The sequence below is a fragment of the Rhododendron vialii genome, chromosome 6a, assembly GCF_030253575.1.
Source record: "Rhododendron vialii isolate Sample 1 chromosome 6a, ASM3025357v1".
Lineage (NCBI taxonomy): Eukaryota > Viridiplantae > Streptophyta > Magnoliopsida > Ericales > Ericaceae > Rhododendron > Rhododendron vialii.
In genome coordinates this window covers 4,367,716-4,380,946 of record NC_080562.1, presented here as the reverse complement: position 1 = coordinate 4,380,946, position 13,231 = coordinate 4,367,716, and the positions used below count along the sequence as shown (strand labels likewise).

The 13,231-nt window shown below is 37.5% G+C and overlaps 2 protein-coding genes across 2 annotated transcripts; one reads left to right on the top strand and one right to left on the bottom strand.

Annotated features, from left to right (window-relative positions):
- Positions 1-26: 26 nt before the first annotated feature.
- LOC131328283 (uncharacterized) lies at positions 27-5,526 on the bottom strand. Its single transcript, XM_058361248.1, has 14 exons — positions 5,457-5,526; positions 5,172-5,179; positions 4,846-4,938; positions 4,069-4,757; positions 3,187-3,817; positions 2,292-2,960; positions 1,765-2,117; positions 1,513-1,603; positions 1,375-1,427; positions 1,142-1,289; positions 931-1,023; positions 567-833; positions 330-484; positions 27-222 (listed from the first exon to the last, which is right to left on the bottom strand). Exons 1-14 carry the CDS (start codon positions 5,524-5,526, stop codon positions 27-29), a joined length of 3,516 nt encoding a protein of 1,171 aa, XP_058217231.1.
- A 644-nt stretch (positions 5,527-6,170) lies between these two features.
- On the top strand, positions 6,171-13,013 carry LOC131331057 (COP9 signalosome complex subunit 4). The gene is made up of 14 exons (XM_058364873.1): positions 6,171-6,419; positions 6,525-6,676; positions 7,348-7,451; positions 7,557-7,617; positions 8,380-8,472; positions 8,559-8,659; positions 9,861-9,969; positions 10,599-10,643; positions 10,786-10,854; positions 10,982-11,073; positions 11,154-11,196; positions 11,672-11,731; positions 12,169-12,228; positions 12,615-13,013. The coding sequence occupies exons 1-14, from the start codon at positions 6,290-6,292 to the stop codon at positions 12,687-12,689; spliced, it is 1,194 nt and encodes a 397-aa protein (XP_058220856.1). The 5' UTR covers positions 6,171-6,289; the 3' UTR covers positions 12,690-13,013.
- Positions 13,014-13,231: the final 218 nt, after the last annotated feature.

The following is a 13,231-nucleotide window of genomic DNA, read 5'->3' as shown; positions in this document are numbered from 1 at the left end:
TTTAATTCTTGAGCAAAAGTATATTCCTAATCTGCCATTCCTTGCATTAGCTGGTTGCTTTTCCATTCTTCTATTGACCATGTTCTGGGCTTGTCATTCAAGAATATATGGACCAATTCAGCTCTGAATTTTTTCAGATTTTCCACAGTGAGATACGTTGGGACGGGCTTCTGTTCTTCAAGTTGTTTAATGATATAGCACACAATTATTCCACAATCAACCCTGTAGAATTCATAGAAAGCAGGTCGAAGAAGAGAAGAGTTTAGAAACACGATAACGGTGACAGATACAGGGACAGATACACCAACATAAAAATAACAGAAGCTTACGATCCAGGTTGTTGCTGAGGTGCATCATCAATGGAGCTTATTGGAGCACTGAGTGTGTTGGTTGGAAACAGTGTTGGTTTAGGTGTAGAAATGAGTTCAAAGCTTGGTGGTTTACTAAGAGTCAACTTCCTCATTTGCTCTTCCACGTACTCTTTCTACAATTTGTAAAAAACAGCAATTTTTTTTAACTGTTATGATTGAGGGATGGACTACCAAATTAAAGGTAAAGTTATGTACCACAATGGAGGCATCTGTCAAGTAAGGATCCTTCTTTTTCTTGGGCTTTGTCAAAGAATTGTAGTGCATCCATTGTTGCTTGGAAGTATCGTAGACCAGAAGAGTCCAATGGTCAGGAGCTTTCACTTTTCTGCCTCCCATTGAATTCATCGGGAATATGAGATATTTGTAGAATGCAACACCATTTATGTCGATAACTTTGTCCAGTTCTTTCAGCTTTTCGTTGATCAAGTTTGTTCTTGCATCAGCTTTTTCTTTGATTAGTGTCTGTCAAAAAAGAATGTATTTCACATATTATCAGATATTGGGATAACATATATCTGTTCTCAGTTGACAAAGATGGAATACTAAACAGTTTGCATACCCAACAGGTGGATGTAATGTAGAAGCAGTTCCCCTGTGTTTTTGCTGTCTTTTCTTCTTGTCTTTCCAAAATGTAAGTGAGCCCATCAATGCACTGCAATAGTTATGTCTTGATGTTAAATTTGAAGTTGATAAAAAATAGATGTACCCATAGACCTACATGGTTCCAAAGTACTAAACATATGTACCAAATATGCTTAAAACAGATATACCAAGTGTACTAACAGATACGTTGTTCCAAACAGACCTGTATTGTTCCAAATTACAAAAACTACCAAATAGATGTACCAAACATGCTTAAAAACAGATATACCAAGTGTACTAACAGATACAAACCTATATTGTTGCAAACTACAAAAACTATCAAACAGATGTAACAAACATGCTTAAAAGAGATATACCAAGTGTACTAAAAGATACAGATATACTAACAGACCAGCATTACTTCAAACTACAACAATCGAACTGATTTACCAACATGCAGATATACAAAACCAACTTAGAAACCAGCCGATATACAAACGTATTAACAGACACACTCACATAAATCAGATACAAGTAAAAATAGTTTCTTTCGTGTTACCGTGTTTTCAATATCATCCTCGTTCAACAGATTCAGGACGTCTTCGATTGTAACTGTATCATTGTTGACTGGGTTGTGCCAGACGAAAGATCTGCGATTGCCAGAAGAAAAGATGTATTAAATGGAATGAAATTTGTGAATTTTACTCGATACAAATCTAGCTTTGCTGATTTCACTTACTTTTTGTCTTATTTCTCAAATTCATAAATTGTATTTAGTAGATCCATATCTTCCTCCGAAATGTAATTGAACAGCTTTGTCATTTCAAATGCAGAATTGCTTTTCTTTCTTTCCTTCTGGTTCCTATTATAGTAGATGAACCGTTCCTCCATCTTCACTGTTCTGTCATCTTTGCCCTTCAGATCTTTTACCATTGACGACGGGTCAATATCATCTTGTTCTCTCTTCCTTTTCTTTTCTTCTTTCCTTTCTCCTTCCTGAGTGTCTTTGAAGATTTGGGAGATTGTTTTGTCAATGACTTCGTCAGACAAAATTTCATCATGCAATCCAGTTGCTATCTCAACTCTTTCGCTGATAGTTTGATCAACTTCTCCTTTCTTGCTCTGCTCCTCTTCTTGCCTTTTCTCTTTGTCTTCTTCTTTGTCCTGACAAAGTGAATTAGGCAATTATGATTTATGTGTGTAACTAATGTACAGATACATATATGACAAGGCATACAGATATACCAAAACACTAACAGATACAGATAAAACTAAACAAATACCAACAGATATACAAACAGATATAGCAACATACTTATGAAGAGATGTTTTTCTTACGTGGTATTCTTGTGTAACCATATGGGTTACCATGTCATCTAGGCCATCTTCGACACTTGCTTTGTCTTTTTCAGATTTTTCAAGTTTTTCCTCTAATAAGTCATTGCTGACGTACAAACCTCCTATCTCAACCTCCTTTTGCACAATTTCTTCCTGCAGGATACCCTTTTCAACGTGTACCGTCCCGACTTCTGTTTCATAGTCAAACATTTGCTCAGCGGCGTCTTCATACGGAACATGGTCCCTTTCAAGTTCAGCTATTTTTTGTTGCAAAGTTTGAATTACTCTGTCCTTTTCCTTCGATTCTTCCTTCAACCTGTCAATTTCTTTGAGTAGGTCAGAAATTAGGTTGTTGGTATCATTGTTAGTCTCCTCAACCCCCTCGTCCTTCTCAGATTTCGATCCATCGTCGTCCAAGCTGCACTCCCGAGCATCATCATCCTTCACATCACTCTTATTTTCAATTTGTTCAAGAAAATGCAACAACTTTTTCTCTTTCTCGTTGATGGGCTCCAGTTCTGCATCCTTTACCATTTCTGGATTAAGGGATTCCAATGGTGTTCGTGCCAATGCTTCTGGTAAATCACTCATATCCCACTTCATAAACCTTGGACAATTGTCTTTTGATTGTTGCACATTCATTATGCTTGTATGCTCGCAGAGCCAATACTGCATTCAAGCAAAGTAGCTATCACCATAGAATTCTAATATAAAGCAGATACAGGTATAGAAAACAGATACACATATAAAACAGATACAAATACAGATACCAATATAAAACAGATACAGATACACAGATAAAACGGATACACATATACGGATATGCCAATATAAAATAGATACAGATATAGCAACAAACATGACATTAAACTACAAAAATAGAAGAGATATTCACCAGTAGTCCAAGTACACATCCACCAACAGTTGTTGGATTTGTATGCTTTGTATCAAGCTCTTTGACCAAGTGCTCTATAATGAATGTTGACCATGCATACGTTGTGGATGTGTTGAGATCGTCAATGAATGGATAGTAAGCCCAGCTTAATTTTGGTTGTGAGAGTGGGACAAAGATTGTCGCGAGAACCAACATCATTAGCACACGTGCGATGTCCTGCGCACTTTGAGTAGAATCTTTTGTAAAAGCTTTTCTCAAGAATATCTTCATCCTTGAAACTAACATTTCCTTTTGTTTTTTGAAGACTCTGTCGAGAAAATCTGAATTTGGCCTTCTCGGGTTCCCCTGGAGGTGTATTTTGATTGGTCCAGATTTGATTCCAAAGATAAGTGTCAAATCCTTGACACTTATCTTAACTAATTTGCCACCAAGATCAAAGTATCCCTCCCCTTTGTACTTTTCGACCAACTTCAATGTAATTTCATCGCTTTTCTTCACGAAAAGTTCATTAATTTCCGGTTTGGTCATTGCAAACAAGAGATTTGCAAAAGGGGTTTTTTTGATCTCACGAACTTGGAGAGGAGTGAATTTTCTGCGTTTCAGAAGCCGTACAAGGCTGACGAGATTAGACCTGCAGGAGATTTTATACAGATGAGATAATGTTATACAGATAAACCAACATAAAACAGATACACCAGTAATGTAACAGAGAAACCAACATAAAACAGATTCATCAATATAAAAACAGATACACCAATAATGGAATAGATACAGAGAAACCAATATAAAACAGATGAACCAATATAAAAACAGATACACCAGTAATGTAACAGATACATATAAACTAACATAAAACAGATGCACCAATATAAAAACAGATACCTGTATTGGCAGCTCTCTTTTTTGATCTCAACAACATCTTCGTTCTCCTTTTTCTCCTTTTTCCTTTCTTGTTTTTTTACCCTTTTGTTAGGAAGACGTGGGCTAGACTTCTTCCTTTTTCCCTTGACCTTGACGAACTTGACGTCCTCCTCATCTTCCTCAACATATTCCTTGTCTTCCTCCTTGTCTTCCTCTTTTTCTTTCTCATCTTCCTCCTCGTCTTCCTCAACACCTTCCTCGTCTTCCTCATTTTCCTCCTTGTCTTCCTCAACATCTTCCTGCTCGTCTTCTTCATCATCTTCCTCTAAGACTACCACATCATCTTCTTCCTTGTTTCTAGTCTTCTTGTTTCTGTTTGATTTTCGAACATGCTTCTTTTTTATTTCAATCGTCGGTTCAATTTTTTTTGACATCCTTGTCGTTCTTATTTCTCTTTTGGTAAGAGATCTTGTTATTCTCCTCGATTGAGTACCTTTAACAGGTGATTTCTGTGAAGCCCTCTTTTTATGCGGCGATTCAATGTCATTCTTCTCGTGTTCAGTTTCCTTTATCTGTGTTTCATCATCATCATCATCTTCCTTTTGATCTGTTGTTTTCTTTACAGCATTTGAAGGTGAGTTCTTTCTTGCTCGCATCTTAAATCTTACTTTTTTTGCCTCTAACAGTCTAGTCTGTTCTACTACATCTTCCTGTTCAGAATAAAAAACACAAATCCAAAATAAATATACCAACACAAAACAACAGATATACAAAGTGTACTAACAGATACAGAGATACCAACACATGGATCCAAACAACCAAACAGATATACCAAATATGCTTAAAAAGAGATATACCAACTGTACTAACAGATATAGACCTAAAACAGACCTACATTGTTCCAAACTACAAAAACTACAGAACAGATGTACAAAACATGCTTAACACAGATATACCAAGTGTACAAACAGATACAGACCTACAAACAGACCTACATTGTTCCAAACTACAGGGTAATAAGTAGGATATCGAAGACATATTAGTTTGCACTTCGTTCTTTAGGATCCATGACTTTGTGAACATAAACTCTGAAAGAAGGTTCTCAAAAGAAACTAAAAACTTACAAAATACGCTAATACAGGCACAACGATATACATAGAAGACAGTTAGTATACCAAACAACAACAACAGATGTACCAAGTGTACTAACAGATACAGACCTACAAACAGACCTACATTGTTCGAAACTACAGAATAGATGTACCAAAATAATGTCAAAAAGCAAACAGATACCAGCACAAAACAAACAGATGTACCAACTCGTTCATAATGAACTCAACAATAACGATGATGAACTCAACAAACAGATGTACCAAATCGAACAGATTTACCAATATGCATTCAGATACAGACATGAAACCCTAAGTTAGAAGAGAAGACAATAATGAACTTAACAACAACGATGATGAACTCAACCATGACCATAAGAAATGAAAACGAGAAAATGCGATACAGACATGAAACCCTAAGATGAAGAAGACAATGATGAACTCGATCAAGAGGATGAGAAGTAAAAACAAGGTCGATTAACTCACCGGACGTTCCATTAGTGATCGATCGATCGAAATGAAAACGATCTGCTGATTCTTTGTCGATTCTCTCTTTGCCTTCTCGTTTCCACAGACGTTTGGCGTACAGTGAGCTCACGTGTTTGTTTTTTGTAATTTTTGGGCTCGCGTGAGGGCTCGCGTGACGTAAGGGTTTTTTTTGTAAATTCTGGACACAATGTCCTTTAAACTCTAAGAGTAAATATTTATGTCCTTATTATAGTTAAAAACCTTATAGTATGTCCTCCTACTCAATTTACCCTTTATACTTTTACTAATTTTTTTTTAATTTTTCTCTTAATTTCTCACAAAAAATTTCAATCCACAATAAAAAGGAAAATGACGGCCCATGACTTGTTTTGATAATTAATATCCGCAAAAAATCCTTAGTTTGATAATTATCACTCACCAAGGACTTGACGGATATTAATTATCAAAACACGTCATTAGCATCATTTTCCCAAAAAAAAAACTCTTTGCCGTTCTCTTCCCATAAAACCCCTCCATCCCGTAAACACAGTAACGTCTACTGGAACTAGTAACCAATACTCAGAAACAGAAGATTAGGGTTTTGATTCAAACCATAAAACCCTCTCTCTCTCTCTCTCTCTCTCTCTCTCTCTACGATTCTCACAATGGAGACTGCCTTCGCGAGTGCCTCCGCGATAACCGACCAGCGGCAAAAGATCGAACAGTACAAGCTCATCCTCTCCACCGTCATCGCCTCCAACGACGTCACACAAGCCAAGAAATTCATCGACCACAGTATTACTTCACTTCACACAACCCTAACTCTCCATTCCTTTTTTATTTTCTTTGAATATTTTCAATTCGTCTCTTAACGTTTCGTCGTTTTTTTTTGTTCCACAGTATTATCCGATGACGTTCCATTGGTGGTATCGCGACAGCTCTTACAGACGTTCGCTCAGGAACTCGGGAGGCTCGAGCCGGAATCGCAGAAGGAAATCGGGCATTACATTCTTAACCAGATTCAGCCTAGGGTTGTCTCGTTTGAAGAACAGGTGAGTGGCAGTTAACGAAGCTTGTTCGTGGTGCATTGGCATTCGATTTACCATCTTGTTTTAACTGATACATTGATTAAATTTAGTGAAATTGGTGTATTCCTTGTAGGGCTGCAAATGAACCCTGCTCGTGGCTCGGCTCCTTTAGTAATCGAGCCGAGCTACTGCTCGAATTTTAGGCTCGTTTAGTAAACGAGCCAAGCTCGAACACTACAAAGCTTGGCTTGGCTCGTTTACACCCTAAAATTGCCTTGGATTGTTGTGCATTTGATGGCAACGCTCCCTGCTCTATATTCATTCTCGGTCAATGAGATTGACCAATTGTTTGTATGACAATAACTATCCTAGTATACAGCTGTGGTTTGATTGCTGTCAGCTAGTTGTTTTAATGTGGGTAGACTAGGGATGTATTTGTCTCACAAGCTTTAACATGGAAGCATTGAGGGGAAGAATGATATACAGTTTATGGCACTGACGCTGATGACATTTTAAGTTATTGTTGCTTTTATTGTCAACCTTTGTGTTGGTACTTCCGTACATGTGGGTATCATTAAAATTAAGATTAATTTAGTACGTAGTAGTTATTACAGGGCAGAATATTTTGTATGTAATTTTGTTGAGTGGGGTCGTGTTTATTGTTAGAACTTAGTTGCTATCTGGATGAGTTGCAGGTATTGATTATCAGGGAGAAACTTGCTGATTTGTACGAGGCGGAACAGCAGTGGTCAAAAGCAGCTCAAATACTCAGCGGCATTGATTTGGATTCGGCCATGAGGTCTGAGAGTAAGCTTTTTTTGTTTCTTTATTTTATTAACCAAATACAGTTTTGTATGTCTACAACCTTGTATTGTAACTCATTTGGTTGTGTTATCTTTATCAGAGTGATTGATGATGCGTTCAGATTGTCAAAATGTGTGAAGATTGCTAGCCTATATCTCGAGGTACATGTCTCTAAAACTGGCAAGGTGTCACCTAATTCTTTCCTTATGCCATCACAGGTGTCTGAAAAGTACGAGCTGTAGAATGTTACTCCCTCCGTCCCATAAAGTTTGGCATTTTCAGGAATGCGTGCCATTTTTAAATTGCATATATCTTTCAATCCATAATGTTTTAGGCGATTTTTTGAACTTTATCTATTAAACAAGATTCATATTGCTTATAAAAAATATTACGGATTAAAAGATATAGTTAATTTTTTCATAGGGTTGGAATAGTGAAAGTGCCAAACTTTATGGGATGGAGGGAGTAGGATTTTTCTGCTTAGGGAGCAGTTTATTTTTTTATTTTGGTGGGGGGGGGGTTGTGTTGGGGATCGAATAGTCAAATACATTTTCACATTTTAAGAGAATAACGGTCTTCTACTTGCGTGAGTAAAGGGCTTCTGTATTCCGCCATTGTCTAAAGTAACGTATCTCGTGTTATTAAGGTCATTTGACATCGCACACTTGTTGTGCGTAGAGTACACGTCTTGGTTGTCAAGATGTAGAGCTTTCCTTTTTATCAACCAAAACTCAGGCTATCGCGCTTCAAATCAAAAGAAAGTTTTGGTAGTCATAATTAGGGAAGTACATTTCGTCTGTCTGGTTCTGTGTAATATTGTTGGGTGAGGCTATTCACACATTCAAGCTGAAGCAGTCGGTCTTCTTTGCTTTTTTGTATTTAGTAAGACTCAGGAATTCTTACTCTGATTGCTTATTTTGCAGGATGATGATGCTATTAATGCGGAAGCTTTCATTAATAAAGCTTCATTCTTGGTTAGCAATAGTCAGAATGAAGTATTGAATTGGACATACAAGGTTAACATTTTGCTATGGGGCTGTGTTGAAGTTTGGAAGTTTAGTATTTGTGCTGAACATTTTGTTTTCTGCATCCTTACTGTCAGGTCTGTTATGCAAGGATTCTTGATTTAAAGAGGAAGTTCTTGGAAGCTGCACTACGTTACTATGACATTTCTCAAATTCAGAAACGTCAAATCGGAGATGAGTACGTGCCTGAATAGAGATTGAATTTTCTTGGAGAACTGCTTATGAAAGTTATTTTTTATTTTTCATGTTTTCCTACTTGTAAGGCGAAGTGTCTCTGTACTTTTATAAGATCTTTAAAATCATGTTTCACTATGCTTGGGGGAAATCTTGGTTTTGTCCTTTCGGCTTTATCTCTTGGCATGTGCAGTGTCCATATCACTGTCACACATTGCGTGTTATTATAGCCGTATTTTTTCTGCTGGACTACTTTTTCTTAGTCAATTTGATGGGGTACACAGACTTTATGTGCACCTGTTTGGTTGATTTTGTTGTACGCTTTGGGTCGTTGACAGTGTTAAAATTTGAATGTATACCATTTGAAACTTGCATTGGTCAATACTTCTGTGAGACGTTATTAGTAGAATGTTTTGTGATTATTGATATAGTTTATCGCACAATATGCCAGGGCTTTCTAACAAACTCAAAGGCTGGTCAATTTTGCATGCTCATAAGAATCTTCTTCGTTATTGTAATATTGTTACAGAAAGACGATATTTAGAATAGCTCAGACTCTCAGAACTTTTTGACTAAAGTGACTTTGCCCGGTTACTAGACTATAGGTAATGATCGGTACATTTAGTCATCATCTAGTTGTAATGTAAGCACTACGTAGTCATAGATTGATTTCCCCACAATGTTGAATAAGTCTTTTCCCTTTCCAACATTTCAAGCAATTTGATCATGCTGCGACATAAGTTACAGTGCTCTAGCCTACAAAAGATGTCAGCAAAAGGGTTAAAATTGGAACAAATGGATGGTCCTATTCGAAGTTATTAAAAGTCTTCAGATGACACCCCCCATGTAATTCCCCTCGTCAGCTGGTTACTATATTTTGTCGAGGCATATGCATCAGCTATGCGATATACTTGTATCCTAAAGGAATGTTTCTGAAACCTGCTCTACATTTTTTGGGTCCTACATCTATTATATATATACTAACTCATTGAATCTAGGCATTCAATTTTTTGAGGCACAAGGTTTTAGTTTCATCATTGTGTGATGGTGGCCTTGGATCATGCTTCAATTATTTTAGGTTGGCTTCATGGATTCGCTCTCTTTTGGACATCGTCAGAAATGGAAACTTTGTTTCTCTACTGCTTGCCCTCATTTCAAATGTGTGTTAACATGTAACCATAGCTCCTTTACTTCTTCTATTGCAGAGTTATCAATGAAGAAGCACTGGAGCAAGCCCTATCTGCTGCCGTCACCTGTACAATTTTGGCTGCTGCGGGTCCTCAACGTTCTCGTGTTCTTGCGACCTTATACAAAGTAAAGATTTTCACTTGTTGATAATTGTGAGAAAATTATTCTGCATTATAACTGTTCATTTTCTGTAACTGAGTGTCGGTTTGTATTTTAAGCCAATGTATGCTTGTACATCATTCGCACTCCAAAGGAATGCGATAGTGACAATTTAGTGGTTCTGTTTAGTGTGCAAGCTAATTAATCTTGTCAGGGCCATGGCACCTGTTTGCTAAGTGGGTTTCCTTTCTGGTTGGAACACAGTTCTGTGGTGCACTAATCCAAAACAAAAGGAAATATAGTTAAGTGCAGTAAGTATGCCTTTCTTTAGGAGTCAATTCGAGGAGAATGACATAATCAAAAGTTCTCAATCAATAAGCTTGTCCTATCAAAAGATGGCTGTTGCTTCTGTCTTGGGATGTTTTTTATTGTGTCCTTTCTTGCCAGAACTTATAATCTGCTACAGCCACATCTATGACCTTCACTATTTGTTTTGATTGTCTACTTTGAGTAGCTTTTTGCTGGATACTTGCTCTGTGTTCAACATGACTAGAACACTACAGCCAAAATAATATTGGATGAAATATTTTGTCATACAATTGGGTTCTAGGGCTGAGATTAGTTCCTAGAACTGAATCATAGGGACTTTGTTTCAGGATGAACGGTGCTCCAAGTTGAAGATTTACCCAATCTTGCAGAAGGTTCTCTCTCTCTCTCTCTCTCTCTCTCTCTCTCTCATACACACACACTCTCACACAGATACACACACATGCACGAGGAGCAAACCTGTGCCTAATTTAACCGTTAAGTTTCTGTTTGATGTGAAGTTAACTATGTATTCAGGTGTATTTGGAGAGAATATTGAGGAAACCAGAGATTGATGCGTTTGCTGAAGAACTAAAAGCACATCAGGCATGTAAACTCTCTCTCTCTCTCTCTCTCTCACACACACACACACACACAAGTTTGGTTCATGTAGCATATGGTTCACTGTTCTGATTGCAATACTACATCTTTTGATCTTCTATGTTTGCAACAGAAAGCACTTTTGCCTGATAATTTTACTGTTTTGGATCGTGCTATGATTGAGCATAATCTCTCGAGTGCAAGCAAACTTTACACAAATATAAGGTCGGTGAATCACAAAGTTGCTTTTTATAATGCTATTTCAGACTTTCTAAAGCCTATCTAATTATTTTTTTGTTTTTCAGCTTTGATGAGTTAGGCACATTGCTGGGCATTGCTCCTCACAAGGTACAATTCTATGTCCACATTCTCCCAACACTCCTTTTTATCCTCCTGTGAAATCATTGGAATACTTTTTCCATGTCTTACTGTAGCATTTGTTCAGTAAGATTTCCTGGTAAATGATTGTTTGCATAGTGCACGCTTATAATGATGCATATAACTTGTTTATGCATATTGTTCGCCGAACATGTGGAAAAGGATTGCAATGCAAACATATAGATGTTAAAAGATGGATGCATCTTTTCTTAACTTTTGCAATGGCCATGTTAGACTTCTTGGTCTGTGGGAACATGCATGCACATGGAATTTTCATCACTAGTTGAAGTTTCTTCTACACTTTGTCACCGTTTTATTCTCTTTCGGCCCTCCACATTTGGTTTCAGTTGGGTGCACAGGCTAAGAGATTCATTCTTTTTTAAAATCCTTAGAGCTCAAACCTTCCTCCAGGTTCTTTAACACTTGGGCTTATTATGATTTCCAGGCTGAGAAAATAGCATCGAGAATGATCTATGAAGATAGAATGAGGGGTTCCATCGATCAGGTAAATGTCCATTTTGTTGAGTCACGAGTGCTGTGGATATTTCAATTCTGTTGAATTGTAGTGTCTGGGGATAGGGTTTGGTCCTCTTGTGCCTTTTTGTGCGGCTGGGTGCTATACATCTTATACATTGTTCGTCCATTGGATGCTCCAGTGAATGGGCCGACATGCCCTTTATATGTAGATTGTCGTAGGGTTTTAATGTCCTACGACTCGGACCAAACAAGAAATGAAAGGCACAGCTATTATATTCCCTGTTCTCCTTATCGGGAGTTCACTCTAAGTTCATTGGAAATTATGATGCAAACAAACGTAAATGAATTAAGAAGCCTGTTCTATCTGTAAGTAGAATATTAACTACTTCCAGCGAAAGGCTTGGTTTTTTGTTTTTTCAAGCAATTCATTTCGTGTTTCACATTATTTGATAATCTGATATACAGGTCGAAGCTGTCATACATTTTGAGGATGACACTGAAGAGTTGCAACAGTGGGATCAACAGGTGATATCTCATTTATTCATCTATTGCAGTCTGAGTTTATGTAAAAAAGCTGAGCCTGACCAAGTTTGAGTACTTTGGCACTCCCTTCCTTTTTTTTTGCAATGGCACTCCTTCCTTTGTTGTTTGTTAACTTGTAAATTTCCCTTCATGTGGTCAGAAGTGGATTGGTAAACCAAAGGGCATTTTTGTGATTTGACATAATATGGACAGAAAAGGTGTGCCATTGGACGAGAGGAGTGTCCAAGTCATTTTGTAACTTTAAAACTCGTAGAAGCGAAGTGTTGTCGTGAGGCGTGGGCTAAAGCATATTTCGAGTCCCATTACTGTCAGCTAATGTGGTCTAATTTGTTCTTGGCTCTTAATCTGTACTGGTTGTGATTTTTCAGATTGTTGGTCTCTGCCAAGCGCTGAACGACGTACTTGATAGCATGGCAAAGAAGGGATTGTCGATTCCAGTCTGATGTTCGGTTCTGTAATATGCTCAAATGACAGTTTATATCCATTAAGGCAGTTGTTTTCTTGGGTCCCTCTTTCCTCTTTCCTAATCTTCTTTTTGCTGCTGAATCTCTCTACTCTGGTAGAAGGGATTTACTTTGAGGTCGTATTTTTTGGTGGCTGGTTCCTCTAGTTATATTGATTGTCACATGAAATACCATAGCATCTTTTGGTAACGCGGGTCTTCCCTACCCAGTTTATGTACATCTTTCTGCAAAGCAAAATCCTTAATCTTGTGCTCTATAATTGTGCAGAAATCAACGATTCAATGTCTAAGGATTTTGACTCCATTGTTTGTGATGAGAGTAAAGGGTCGGGTCGTAGGGTTGTATGCCATTTTGGTTGTTGATCTTTTTTCTGCTTGATATTTGATTGCATCGCTGTTGGGGAAAAATGCACATTTATCTAGAGCTTCTTTTAGTGGCTCAAATATTCAAGAGTTTATTTTACAAATCGATTTTCAAACTCCAAAATTTATTATTAGTACTGCACAAGCTGATAGCAGATG

Coding starts and splice junctions, on each gene's coding strand:
- LOC131331057 (XM_058364873.1), top strand. CDS start 6,290: ATGGAGACTGCCTTCGCGAGTGCCTCCGCGATAACCGACCAGCGGCAA. Junction 10,644..10,785: donor TTTACCCAATCTTGCAGAAG/GTTCTCTCTCTC, acceptor CTATGTATTCAG/GTGTATTTGGAGAGAATATT. Junction 11,074..11,153: donor AAACTTTACACAAATATAAG/GTCGGTGAATCA, acceptor TTTGTTTTTCAG/CTTTGATGAGTTAGGCACAT.
- LOC131328283 (XM_058361248.1), bottom strand. CDS start 5,526: ATGGTTGAGTTCATCATCGTTGTTGTTAAGTTCATTATTGTCTTCTCT. Junction 1,428..1,512: donor AGGATGATATTGAAAACACG/GTAACACGAAAG, acceptor CTGGTTTCTAAG/TTGGTTTTGTATATCTGCAT. Junction 485..566: donor TGACAGATGCCTCCATTGTG/GTACATAACTTT, acceptor TACAAATTGTAG/AAAGAGTACGTGGAAGAGCA.